Genomic DNA, 13072 nt, shown 5'->3' with positions numbered 1-13072 from the left:
TCAATATTTGCTATCAAAGACTTTCGGTGGATGAGTGGCTGGCTGTAAAATCAAATGACAATTCACACTTGATGGATTTTCAACACATTCAATGACAGCCAAAGGCCACTGCAACGTGACAAAATATTGTTCAGAAAACAATTTTTCCCACTATTGACACTGTCAGGTGCATATGAATTACAACTAAATAGTAGAATCGTGGAGAAGTCAATACCGCAGTTCTTAGATCCCATAACATAACTTTCCCGTCATAGGATGCAAAAACTAAATGAAACCAAGATTTTTTATGCCACTTGCAAGCAGAAACCCAAGAAGTGTGAGATGAGAACTGAAAGACCGGAGCAGAAGTTCCCTAAAAAATTATAATTTCACATCAGCAGCTAGTGTATGTGCGCATGAACGTGTGTGTGTGTGTGTGTGTGTGTGTGTGTGTGAGAGAGAGAGAGAGAGAGAGAGAGAGAGAGAGTGCTTTGCTCAAAAAACATACCTGGTTTACGAGGATCCCATATCCTAAGAATGGGGTCAGAAGCACCGGCTGCAATGAGAGCAGAACTCTCACCTCCAACATCAAAGCAGCTGTGTACTTTCCCACAGAACTGTCCATGGAGGATATAGTCATAATATAAACATAGAAATGAGTGACTTCTACTCCAGTATTTTTTCTCGATAAGTTCTAGTCCAGTATTGAAAAAGTAAATATAGGAAAAGAAACGTGTTGCTACTGCAGCGTGTGATATGCATCTAATGCTAAAGACAATATGCTTTGCTAGTTCCAGACAATGAGTTTTAAGAATAACAAAAGGAAGACTCATAGTGAAGAGCCCTAGAATTGGCATCTAATTGAGGTCTGTGCACGTCTGGGATTAGTCGGGACGTTATTCCTGGACATCCGGCGCCAATAAAAAAAGGAATTGGAATATTGAAAAAGATGTATATTCTTCTGATCTGCAGCCAACAACTACGACAAAAAAAAGGAACATTAAGTGATCCAAAATAAGCCTGCCTCTAGAACTTTAACAACCAAACATAGACCATAACCTTTCTAAGTGATACACGTATTCTCAATTTCTGTGTAGAACTGCCCAAAATGGTTCGGAAAGATATAATGAAGAGCTGACTAAATCAACACAAGGATAAATATGATTTAAACAGAAAGCACTGCAGTGATAGCAGAAAAGCACGAATGCACACATACACCCGAACAAAGAAAGATGCAGAGGCATTTGAAGGAAAAATTACATTTACACTGTCTGTCAAGTCTTTGCCTGTCTCAACATCCCACCTTCTAACAGAATGATCCCATGATGCAGAATAAATTGTTTCATTCTGCGGCCATACCACAGAAGATACACATTGTGTATGGCCTACAAGTGTAGACACGGCCTCCCCATAGAAGCAAAGGAAAAGTAACCTTTTCAACTGATGAACATTTAAGATTTGAATTCAACAACCAGATGATTCAACTGATGCTAAAATTTTACACTTTTGTATAGTTTTAGGATAGACTCAGACTTAACAGCACTACTTGATTTAGATTCAAAATGTACATCTCTGGAGGATGAATTCCCACCCTGAACAGCAGCATCCAGAAAACAAGGTGAAATGGTTGCAATAAGTGAGCATGAAACAGGTATACCTCCAATTGAGACTCGTCAGCTTGATCATTCACTTTTCTCTTCTTAATTGAGACAAGATCACCATCAGTGTTGTCATTTGTTCGCCATAAATTGATCGTTGAATCCCAAGAACCTGAACAAACCAACATAAATTCTACAAAAAAACAACCATGAGCTCGACTTAAATATCATCTTGGCAACGTAAAACTCAACAGCAAAAAGAACATAGACAGACCATGTCTCCAGTTTTCTGGGCTGCAACACTCTGTACTGATTCTCTATGTCCACGCAAAATTTTGAATGCCCTTACATTGATAGGATTATTGATTGGCTCCTCTGTATCAAACTGTCATATAATTAGTCAAGAAATCAAACTTCAAAATTTAAAAGCTTTAATTTTTTCCTAATTACCTTCCATAGCCTCCGGGTGCGATCTTTAGAAGCAGTGGCCAAAGTAATAGCCTCAGCACCTAGATATACAGATACCTTAAAAATCGACAGCACAAAGAAGTGGCTACCAGAATATTGACCATTTGAATGAAGCATTTCTGAGAGAAAATAGTAGATGAAGAGGCCAATTTAAAGACAATGTGAGATTTTAAATCATTGAGGCCAGAGAGGGCCAAGTTCTGGTGCAACAATATGGGGATTTCTAGCAAGGAAGAAGAACTTGAAAGATGATCGATCCCTCTTTCTAATACCTTCTGGGTTGATGATACCAACATAAGCAACTACATCAGAATGTCCTTCCAAAGCATGTGTACACACTCCAGAAGCTTTCCAAAGCCTACAAAAAGATGGAAAAATTATGCACACATGTGAAGTTCTGTACAACAGAAAAACTAGTAAGGTTTTCAACAAAATATTCATGATAAAATTAGCTTGCTAAACCATCATAGCACCCAGTCACAATGAACCTGCCAAACAACACGTTAATGCAATGCTCAAGACCGATAATTTTCTCTGGTTCAGATTTGCAGACAAAAGAGCTCTATTCAGGGCAATCTATCTTGCAATAACGTGAGCAATGCCGCACCATGACTTCATGCAAGGTGCTAATAGTATAAAAAGAATCTACTATTGTCCTTAGCAAGGTATTGCATTAACAATTGATGAAAAGAAGCCACCTTCGGTATTTTTACAAATATTATATCTTGAATATGGAGTAGGTAGCATTACTCTATGAAGTATGTTTAGGGCTTTCCATTATTACTATAAATATATATATATAACATTTCTTTTATAAGATAAGAGTAATACTACATGCAGTCGTGAAATATGCAAGCGTCGCGTAATCTTTTTGAAAAAGATTTAAGTCTATTATTAAAAAATTAATTTTTTTATATAAATTCGATATTTATTCATTTTTAAAAAAAATTAAATAAAATTTACTCATTTTATAACTGAAAATATCTTTTTTTTTTTTCTTTTAACAAATCAAAAAATTCCTGGATCATTGAGGAAAAAGGCAGATCATAATTTGATAAGAATACCAAGTACCACATTATTGAAGGACTGCTGGAGTACGCATCACAGTGTCACATATTCAGATGCACACCTAGGATCAGAACCATCGACTGCACTGACCCAATCATTGTGAAAAGAAGGTTCTTCTTCTTTCCGTGAGGCCACAGCCTTTATGTATTCAATTTCCAATACCTTCTCCTGTAGTGGACCAGAAAATTCCAATTAGCAATCAAAATAAGACAACTATAGGGATTTTTGGAAAATTATAAACTCATCAAAATACTTTACTTTTCGACCAAAAAAAAAACCACAGTTGCTTGCACATCACTCGCATCATAATATTACACATATTAGAGAAGTCAAAGGATTCGAGTTCAATTATTTTTCACTTTGTTAGTTTCTAAAATAAAAACTTTCCTACATACGTACCGCCGAAATGCCATTGGCAAGAAGGAACTTTTCAAGTGACATCCGCACCCGCTCGCCATCGATTAGAAAATCAAAGGGCTCAACTTTCCAATCAGGACTTCCTTCTCACAATCAGCTCTAACATTTAAGAACGGGACAGTATCTCAAATCACGCTAAAACAAAACAAGATTTGCTTAGCTGAAATTTCAGACTCTCCGCGGATACCCAAATAAAAGTACAAAAATTCCTTAAAAACTTCCTTTTTAAATTAATCAACAATATATTCTGTAAATATATGTTCAGAATTTCAGAACAGCTCAAAGCTTTTGAGCCTGTTGATGACCAGTCAGAAGTTGTAAAAGACTTCAGCAATAGAGCAAAGAAGTTGGAAATTGGCTTACTCAGGCATGAAACAAATTGTGCCATTAGTTAACTGATTTTGTCACTTTCAGCATCAATGGAATCTCAAATCATTCTTGCAAGTATGTGCTTAACGCGGTTACAAGCTTGTACGTATCACAACCATATGCTCATGCCAGAAGATCAGCAACTTGCTCCATTCCCAGGGGGTTTATTTTACTGCTTATGAAACCAAAATAATATGCCTCATCACAGGAAAATTGAAAACAGGGAAGCAAATATAAGAAAAAGGGGGAAAAATGGATGGGTCCTACACTTTGGGATATTTTCCTTATTTTACACAGGCTGAAAGAAAAAGAAAAACAGATTTAGCCACTTGCTAGAAGAAAAAGAAAATAATTGCATCCTGTTTTAATGCATTTCACTTGACGATGCAGATTGGACAAGGTAGCATCCATTTTAGACGTAAGAGTGGAATGCCAGGAAATGGAAAAGTTTTCTGTCATTAACCGCTTTGCTAAATTCCACATCCGGCAAGCAGATTCCACTGGAAACTCTTCTTCCTCCAGTACTGTTACGCCTGCACCAAAACCCAATCCCCAGAGATATGTCATTGCACATCCAATACCTAGGAATCTACTGGAGGGGTTACAGTGCCTCTCACTGTGATTATCAAATTGATCGATCCCCTTTCCAATCGAACCGTTATACATTCCTTGTCCCGTCCATATCCCACAACTGATCTCTTTCATCTGCGTATATGCTGGCACATTGAAAGAAGAGCATTTCTTGATGGTATGCAAAGCAACTCAACCACAAGTAACGAAGGTAGCTTGTTCAATCTTGAACTGAGGTTGATTGTTATCATTTTTGAGAGAGTACATAGTATTTCCTGTAAATTGTGATGGATTTCCTAGGAGAATAGGTAGTGCCCCAAATAATCTTTTCATATAATAGCAAGAGGATCGTTGCTATGGATGTTTCTCTAGTCTCAAGTTACATATATAATAAATAAGTTATAGGAAATCGGTTTAGTTATGGTTTTGGTGTTTTCCTCCTTTTTCCCGTATTGTTTTCCCCTTTCCAGATTGGATCTACTCTTATTTTATTCATTCCTATTCTTTTTAATATAATCTCTGAAAAAGAATGCAGAAGCTTCCATGACAACCCATTTGTTTTTTCTTTGAAGAGTACATGGTTTTCGGACATTGATTCTGTGTCCCACCTCAAAGTCACAAAAAGAGCATTTACATGTGATGTGGAGGAAGAGACAAGATCGCTTTTTGTTGAATAAAAGCTTTGTATTTTTGTTGGTTGGGAGAAATCAAAATACTTGATTGTCTATCAATTCTCCCCTAAAACTTGACTGAAAGTTGCCAGGACACGTCAGATGTTTTGTGATCTTCTTAATTAATACTTTTTTATGTTTGTTTGTCCACGCTGTCTGTCTGTCTACTGTCTACTGTCTCATGTCTGTCTTTCTGTCCGTATGTAGCTGCAATATCTGATTGACTCATGATTGGGAGAGTGCAGTAACAAAGAAAAGTAAAAGCAGACACAAACAACAACAATAATAATAATAAATAGAATGAAAAACAAAAAGGGTACAACTAAACTTAGAGCCGGGACTTTCTGAGTAAGATGTATATGATTTTGGAGCCAAAAATTGAAGGAAATCACATGGATAGAAACTAGAAAGTCAAAGATGGGATTCCAAAGCAGGAATTACAAGATCTTAAATTGAAATGGTGTAACTCAGACACGAGACATCCGAAACATACCCGAGAAGAAGGAAAGCCGCAAATGGTGAAATTCGCGTTTGGATCTTTCATAGGAAGAAGATAAAGCTTTTGGACGAGTGAACAAGTTTTGCTGACAAATGGGTGTTGGGAAGTGTTCCATTTTCGATAGGAACACTGATTTTGTCATCATGCCCGACACACGTGGCTTGTACTTTTTGCCTCATACGATTTTGATTACACAATTTAAATAAAATATTTTATTAAAAATGAAATAAAATATTATTATAGTATAATTTTTTAATATTAATTTTATTTTAAAATTTAAAATAATTGAATTATTTATTATATTTTTTATAAACATTTAAAAAAATTATAATAAATATATGAGATGAGATAATTTGATTCTGTGTAATCATATCAATCAATAAGTTTACAGTCCATACCAAGTTTAACTTTTATTGATTGTCAATTTAAACTTTATGGTTGTTAGGTGTGATAACTCTTGCATGTGGTTATGATTATTAATAGAGTAATATTAATAAGTTCTTAATATATAAATTTTGTATGTCTTTTATAAAAGGAAAATATTTTAGATACAAATGGATTATATAAAAGTAAGTCTATAACAACCATAAAGTTCCAGGTAACGAAATTTTCGAGAGTGCGATGTATAAAACCGGAGTTTATTCTACTGTGATGATTATGAAGGATCCTGCTTTGGAGAGGCTCCCGACATATATATATATATATATATATATATAAAAGAAAAAAAAAAAAAAAAAGAAGTTATCGTTCCAAACAGTTGGTTTTTTACTCTGGATAACAGGGAAATTCCTTGTTGGCACAATTTTGCAATACTTTTGTCAAAAAGATAACAGAGAAAATAGAACATGTAAACTGTAAACATTTTCACAAATAATAGGAGTATTTTGACAGGATACCATCAAACTTAGAAAAGCAAGAGGTTTTGGGCTTTATCTGCTATAAAAAGCTGGTTTTTTTGCTACAATTAGAGTATCAATATATCCCATTTATAGGTGATGATAGAATCTATTTTTCTCATTCATATTTTATATTTTAATTATTTATTTTTTAACAATGTTGCAAGCTGTCTTTGCTCCTTTATGCTGCCAACAAGTTTTGATATAAGTGTCACTTAGCACCCAAAGCATATTTATTGTACCCTTGAAGGTATCTTCAAATCTAGGGATCTCCTTTTTTAAAAGGTGATTACAGGATCTTAGCTCCCTAATGTCAAAAACAATAATTATTGAGAATCAATTAGTTATTTTATTCTCAAGTTCAAAAACAATAATTATTGAGAATCAATTAGTTATTTTATTCTCAAGTCAATATATAGAATACACTATTTACATTAATTAAATGATAAAATTTGATTTGTGAGATTCAAATTTTAAAATTTATATTTCAAATCAAGTTATACTATGTAAACACTCAATTACCATATGTGCTCTAAACCCTGACTTAAAGATAGAATTTTTTGCTAAAAAATGACTAGAATCGTCCTTACATAATTGTTGTATTTTGGTGGCATATTAATGTGGGATACTTTGAGATCTTCTAAGCCTTGTTTTCTTAGAAATATTTGAGGTACCTGTCCCTCCTAATGCGAAAGACGATAATAAATGAAAACCAATTAGCTAGAATATTGGTATCTTAGGCCTCCTTAGAGCATTGACAATGGCCTAGCCATTTGCTAATGTAAAATCCAAGATAAAACTAAAAATGAGAAAAACCATCCGCATTGGACTAGCTAAACTTGTGAAGTTTGAGATTTACACTATAGTAAATGTTAGCTCCGCTTATAGTCTGGCGAGGTCCTGTTCCAAGGTCAAAATATTATTTTATTCTTTTCTTCCAACCTCTTCACTCCTTCTCTCGTTTTTCTTTATCTTCATCCCCAAAACCATCCATTTCATCTTTCTTTCTTTCTTTCTCCCGAAACTCCCTTCTCTGTCTTCATCCCCTTCTCTCCGTCGCCCTTTTCTTCTTCAACCCGTAAACCTTGTCTAATCTTCTTGTGATCCGATGGTTTTTGTGGTTTTGTGATCTGATGATTTTTTGGGTGTTTGTGATCTGACTTGCAATTAACAGAATAGTGGATTTGTCATGTATGTTATGAGATGAATTTATATCAACTGCCCAGCAAAAATGTAATGTATTTGTGGTTTATTGGTGGCAGTTGGTTGTAGAATCTATATGTATATTATTACTTGCAGAGATAGTTGAAAGAGAGAAAGAAAAAGATACGAGAGAATGTTTGACCGGAAGAGAACACCAAAATTAGGGCTTTCCTACTACTCATGTATTATTTAAGGTTAAGTATTATTACACATTCATATTTGGAACTCATTGGGTATCCTTATTCCTTGGGTCTGATAGTTCTTTCAATAAGATCATTCCATTAGTTTAAAACTTATCATTACTACTCATGGCGGCTATATATTATTTGAAACTTATGAGCTTGGTGTGCCAGGAGTCTCTATTACACAGGAATTGGTAAAAATCCTCTTCCTTAATGTTTTGTAAAAGAAACTTTTATTCAAAAAATAAAGTACGTTTTTAACAAGAGGTGACAAAAACATCTAAAACAATTCTAAACTTGGGTATAAATTAGGTTCTTAAATATCTAAACCCAAATCTATTTTATTGCAGAACAAGAGATGACAAAAACAATATGGCAGCTTCCACGATTTTATTTGATGGATTTTTTGCAACTAACATGTCTCTTCCATTGGAATCTTCTATTTTTGTGGCATCAGAATTCTTTCAAACCCATCAACTTATCAGATTATTGTTTTCTTTGAATGTTCATCTAAAATAGAGATCCACTATTCTTTTCAGTTCTTTAGCTATTTAACTAACTATTTATCTTTCTTCAAGGTTGTATTTCAGATTTCATTGGAGTGCTCTGCTTTACTTTCTCTTTTTCTCTGTTCTTAACATGTTTTGTGTCATTGTTTGTCATTTGAAATAATTTTATTTGGGACTTTCTCTACAGTATTTGCTTAGATTTCAAAATAAAAATCATGCAAATGTTTAGTAATAGGTTTGTTTCCATTTAAATTATATTCATGGATTGGCTGTTGCTATTCATATTGCAGTTTGTTTTCATAATCTTTTATATGAGTTTGTAGTAGCATATATTTCTTTTATGTTTTGTTGTTTTAGGAACTTGGTGAGGACAAAGTATATATGAGTACATGAGACCGATCATATTGGCCTTCATCTTTTGTTCCTTTGTCTTGGTAAGTTACCCACATCTGCCCTTCTATAGTAAATTTTTTATACAAAATTGGGTTATTTGGGGTTTATTTGTTTCATCGTAAGTAGATTGGAGTGATGAAATTATCAATAGACGTTTGTTAACATACTTTGTGCTACTGTTATCCATATAATCTGAGTGGTTCTTTGTTTCTATGTTAGTCTCATATAGTGTTAATTCTCTTGCAATGGAGTTTTCATCCTTTCTTTTTCTTACAGCAAAAGAATCTATATATATACCTTTTTGTTGTGGGCTTATCCTTACAGGTACCCTAAGCAGTTCGCTTGGCTACTTGCTGTGATTTAGAACCTCCTAATTATAGGCTCTCGCAAGCATTACACACTTGAGAATCGATTAGTAATAGAAGGATTCTATTCAGGTCTTGAATTGTTATAATTTGTTTCAATGGTTGTCACTGATCTATTCCCATGCAGGTATACTGTTAAAGGTTTATTAGGCTATGGTTGAAAGCAAATTTTAGAAATTGTCTTTTGTTTCTTTGTAAAAACTGATGTCATTCCAACACATCACTCAAGAAAACATACGATTGTGCTTGGCTTTCATAAATTAGTGGACTGTTTTGGTCATTTGTGGACTATTTTGGGATACATTAGTAGACTGTATTGGTAATTTGTGGACTATCGATTTGTACATTTATGGACAATATTAGTAATTTGTGGACTATTGGTATGTACATTTGTAGACTATATGTAATTTATGGACTGTTGGTATGAAATTTGAAGAAATGTTGTCGTGTTTGTAGACTGTTGGTATGTAATTTTGGGGACAGTTGTTATGCAATTTGAAGAAATGTTGGTATGTTTGTATATGTGATTAGTGGGTGAATGGTTGGCAAAATATATTTATTGAATAATTAGGTTGAGGGAAAAAATAGTTAAAAAATAATAATTTTATTTTTTAATAAAGTTATTAATTAATATATGAAGTGTATTTATAAAATATTAAAAAAATAAAATATTATTAAAATAAATAACATTATATTATTATTTAGACTTTAAGATAACTAGTCCAATGTAAACTAATCTATCTAGAAGTTCATATTATGGCCAAAAGACCATATTAGAGTTTCATTTTAGACTTGACAATGACTAGTAGGCCTGAAAACCGACATCTGCGGTTCGGTACTGCGCCGAACCGAACGCCGACCGACCACCCCAATTTCCTACATTTGCCGACCGACCACCGACCGTATAAAGGGATGGAACCGGCCGGAACCGATTCCGGTCGGTTCACGGTCGGTTCACCGGTTTGGGCCATTGTTTTGGGCCCTGTTTTGGGCACCGGCGTCGAGCTGAGGAAGGGACGATGGGTACCCGGACGGAGGGCCGGAGGCTTCGAGAACCGAGAGGAGACGGCGTGGGAGAGAGCCGAGAGGAGAAGATGGCGTGGAGAACCGAGAGCCTTCGGAGTTCGAACCAAGAATCGGGAGAGAGGGAGAGGTCAGACGGCGCAACATTTCTGGACTGAAATGTTGGGGTGCTGGAAGAGTGAGAGCCGAGAGAGCAAAGGGGCACTTTTGCCCTAATACAAAACGGCGCCGTTTGGCTTAAAGCCAAATGGCGCCGTTTACTTCATTTCTTTGACTCAAATAGATAAAATACGACGCCGTTTCACTCACTTAAGTGAAACGGCGTCGTTTTATATATATAAAAAGGAAAAAAAAATGTTAAGTATCGATCGGCCGGTTTTTCGGTTTCTTAAGAGCCAAACCGTACGCCGAACCGACCGACGTCGGTTCATACCATTTTCTCTCGACCGCCGACCGGTTCTTCGCCGGTTTCGGCCGGTTCCGGCGTCCTGAGGTCGGTTCCGGTCGGTTTAGGTCGGTTACTCGGTTTTCTGTACACCCCTAATGACTAGGCTATTGCCAATGCTCTAATTCTGCAATAGCTACTTTACTGAATTAGAATAATAGGTATAGTTTTAGAGTGTCCATGCAAGCCCACATACTCCTTTTGAAATTAAAAAATAGGATTCACTGTTAAATAATTTTTTATTTCATATGGATCCCAAATTTAGTCATTTTCTTCAAAGAAAATGTATAGGGCTTGCATATCCTAAATTTGTAAATATCATTTCAAAAAAAGTTTCAAACCGGACGTGTGTCGTTTTGCATTTAACACCCTCTAATAAAATACAGATATGTAGGAGATTTATTTGTTTTACCATAGAGCGTATTTCATTCAATCTTTTCTCTCTTATCTCATCTTTCCATTCTCCCTTTGTCTCATCTCTCTTCTTTTTCTACAACATGAAGTCGAGTCTTTCTCCTTAGCTATCAAAACATTAGAATTCCATACATCTTCCTGCTATTAGCATCTCTCCTTAGCTAACAAAACATTAAAACAAGTGAGGGTATTTTAGCGAGAGATAGAGAGTGGGCACGAGAATCGGAGGAGAGGGAGAGAGGGGGACTTCGACTCAAGACTTCGAAGGAGAGAGTATTTTATGTGTCGTTTAGATAGTAAGTAGAGATGAAATAAAATAAAATAAAAGTTAAATAAAATATTACTAAAATATTATTTTTTAATATTATTATTATTTTGATATTTAAAAAAATTAAATTATTTATTATATTTTGTATAAAAATTTTAAAAAATTATAATAATGAGATGAGATAAAATATTTTTTATATCCAAAATATGCCTAACGAGAGAGAGGGAGAGAGGGGGTGAAAAGAGATGGGTTTGTGGGGGAGGATGAAATTAATTGAATCTTCTAGATGCAATCCTATTCAATATTATGCTAGAATATATATATATGTGTAATGCGATTACTGGTGGGTGTAAAATAAACAAACTCACACGTCCGACTCTTAGCTTCTCTATATCATTTTTCTTAGTAGAAATATTGGCAATTTTTCATAGATTTAATTGTGAAATGAACCGTATAAGCGCTGGAAATAAAAGAAAAACTTTGGGATTAGTCAATTCCATTGCGTTTTTAATTGTGTGGGTCAAGTATAATATGAATTTCTTTGTTCTTTTTTTTTTCTCCCCACTTAATTTTCTTTTTCATTATGCAATTTGACGATGATGCCTAAAACATTCAATTCAACACTCCATCCTAAAAATTTGGCTCCGATCAAAATTTGAGAATTGTTACAGTCACAAAAAAAATTATATAAAAATAATCTCATAAACTAATATGATTTTATTTGATCTATTAAATCTACTATATAATAAAAATAATTTTATAATCTGACAAACTACTTGAAACTATGTCTTGAAATTACGTCAATTTATAAAATTATTTTTATATATAATACTATCAAAATTATGATCTTTAGCTTCGAAAATCATCATCTCGATATTTATGGATCAGCATAATGTTGAAATATTGAATACGGAAACAGTTAGGGATCTCACTTGGAGTTACTGTTTCTTTTTTATTTATTTAATAATTAAAAAAATATTATTTAATAATATTATGATTATTTTTTTTTATAAAAAACAAAAAATAAAATAAAATAGAATCAACTAACTGGAGTCCTTATCGATAGCCCAACGGTGGGTGTAGACACATCCATTGAATACTGACACAGCATATGACACTCACACTCACATCATTTTCATAACTTTAATACATATGGCAGGCATTAACATCTTTCTCACGTGGAATACCTATCCGAGTGAGTATGGATTTGCTCGAGGATACTGCTGCGTCTACCGGTAATGGTCCCAAGACGCGTAATTCTCTCTCTTTTTTTTATCATACATTTTTTTAAATCCTCTTAAATAATCTTTTTTTAAAAAAAAAAAAAATTCATAATATCTTTCCAAAAATGGGGATCTATTGTCGGTGGAGTAGCATTATCCTATTTTCATGCTTAAATGCTATACCCTACAACTTGGAAAGCAGTAGAAGCTTGCTAATTTCCGACTGGGTACATAAGAATTAATTATTTCATTATTATTTAAAAATATTTTGAATTATTTTAATTATCCAAACAGTCCTTAGTCTATTATCAGCTTCTCTTAGGAATGTAATCGAGAGGGGTATAGTTTTATTTTTATAAAAATTTTCTTTCATGTAAGTCCCAAAATTTTTACTTTTCTACATGTTATCACTCCCTCTATTTTTCTTTTTTAATGTTCTTTGACTATCTAGTAAATATGCATAGATACAGAGTCTGTTTCCCTTAAAAGGCAGTGCTGGCTTTCAAGAATGC

General features: G+C 34.1%; 2 protein-coding genes across 2 annotated transcripts; both read right to left on the bottom strand.

Annotated features, from left to right (window-relative positions):
* LOC122307508 lies at positions 1–827 on the bottom strand. Its single transcript, XM_043120424.1, has 3 exons — positions 488–827; positions 215–351; positions 1–108 (listed from the first exon to the last, which is right to left on the bottom strand). The coding sequence occupies exons 1-3, from the start codon at positions 810–812 to the stop codon at positions 1–3; spliced, it is 570 nt and encodes a 189-aa protein (XP_042976358.1). The 5' UTR covers positions 813–827.
* Positions 828–1042: 215 nt separating this feature from the next.
* LOC122307506 (ribosome biogenesis protein WDR12 homolog) lies at positions 1043–2486 on the bottom strand. Its single transcript, XM_043120416.1, has 6 exons — positions 2318–2486; positions 2028–2086; positions 1852–1962; positions 1637–1759; positions 1240–1389; positions 1043–1117 (listed from the first exon to the last, which is right to left on the bottom strand). The coding sequence occupies exons 1-6, from the start codon at positions 2484–2486 to the stop codon at positions 1043–1045; spliced, it is 687 nt and encodes a 228-aa protein (XP_042976350.1).
* Positions 2487–13072: the final 10586 nt, after the last annotated feature.

Source organism: Carya illinoinensis, chromosome 4, assembly GCF_018687715.1.
Source record: "Carya illinoinensis cultivar Pawnee chromosome 4, C.illinoinensisPawnee_v1, whole genome shotgun sequence".
Lineage (NCBI taxonomy): Eukaryota > Viridiplantae > Streptophyta > Magnoliopsida > Fagales > Juglandaceae > Carya > Carya illinoinensis.
Note: the sequence above shows the minus strand (reverse complement) of the source record. Positions and strands in the feature narration are given on the sequence as shown.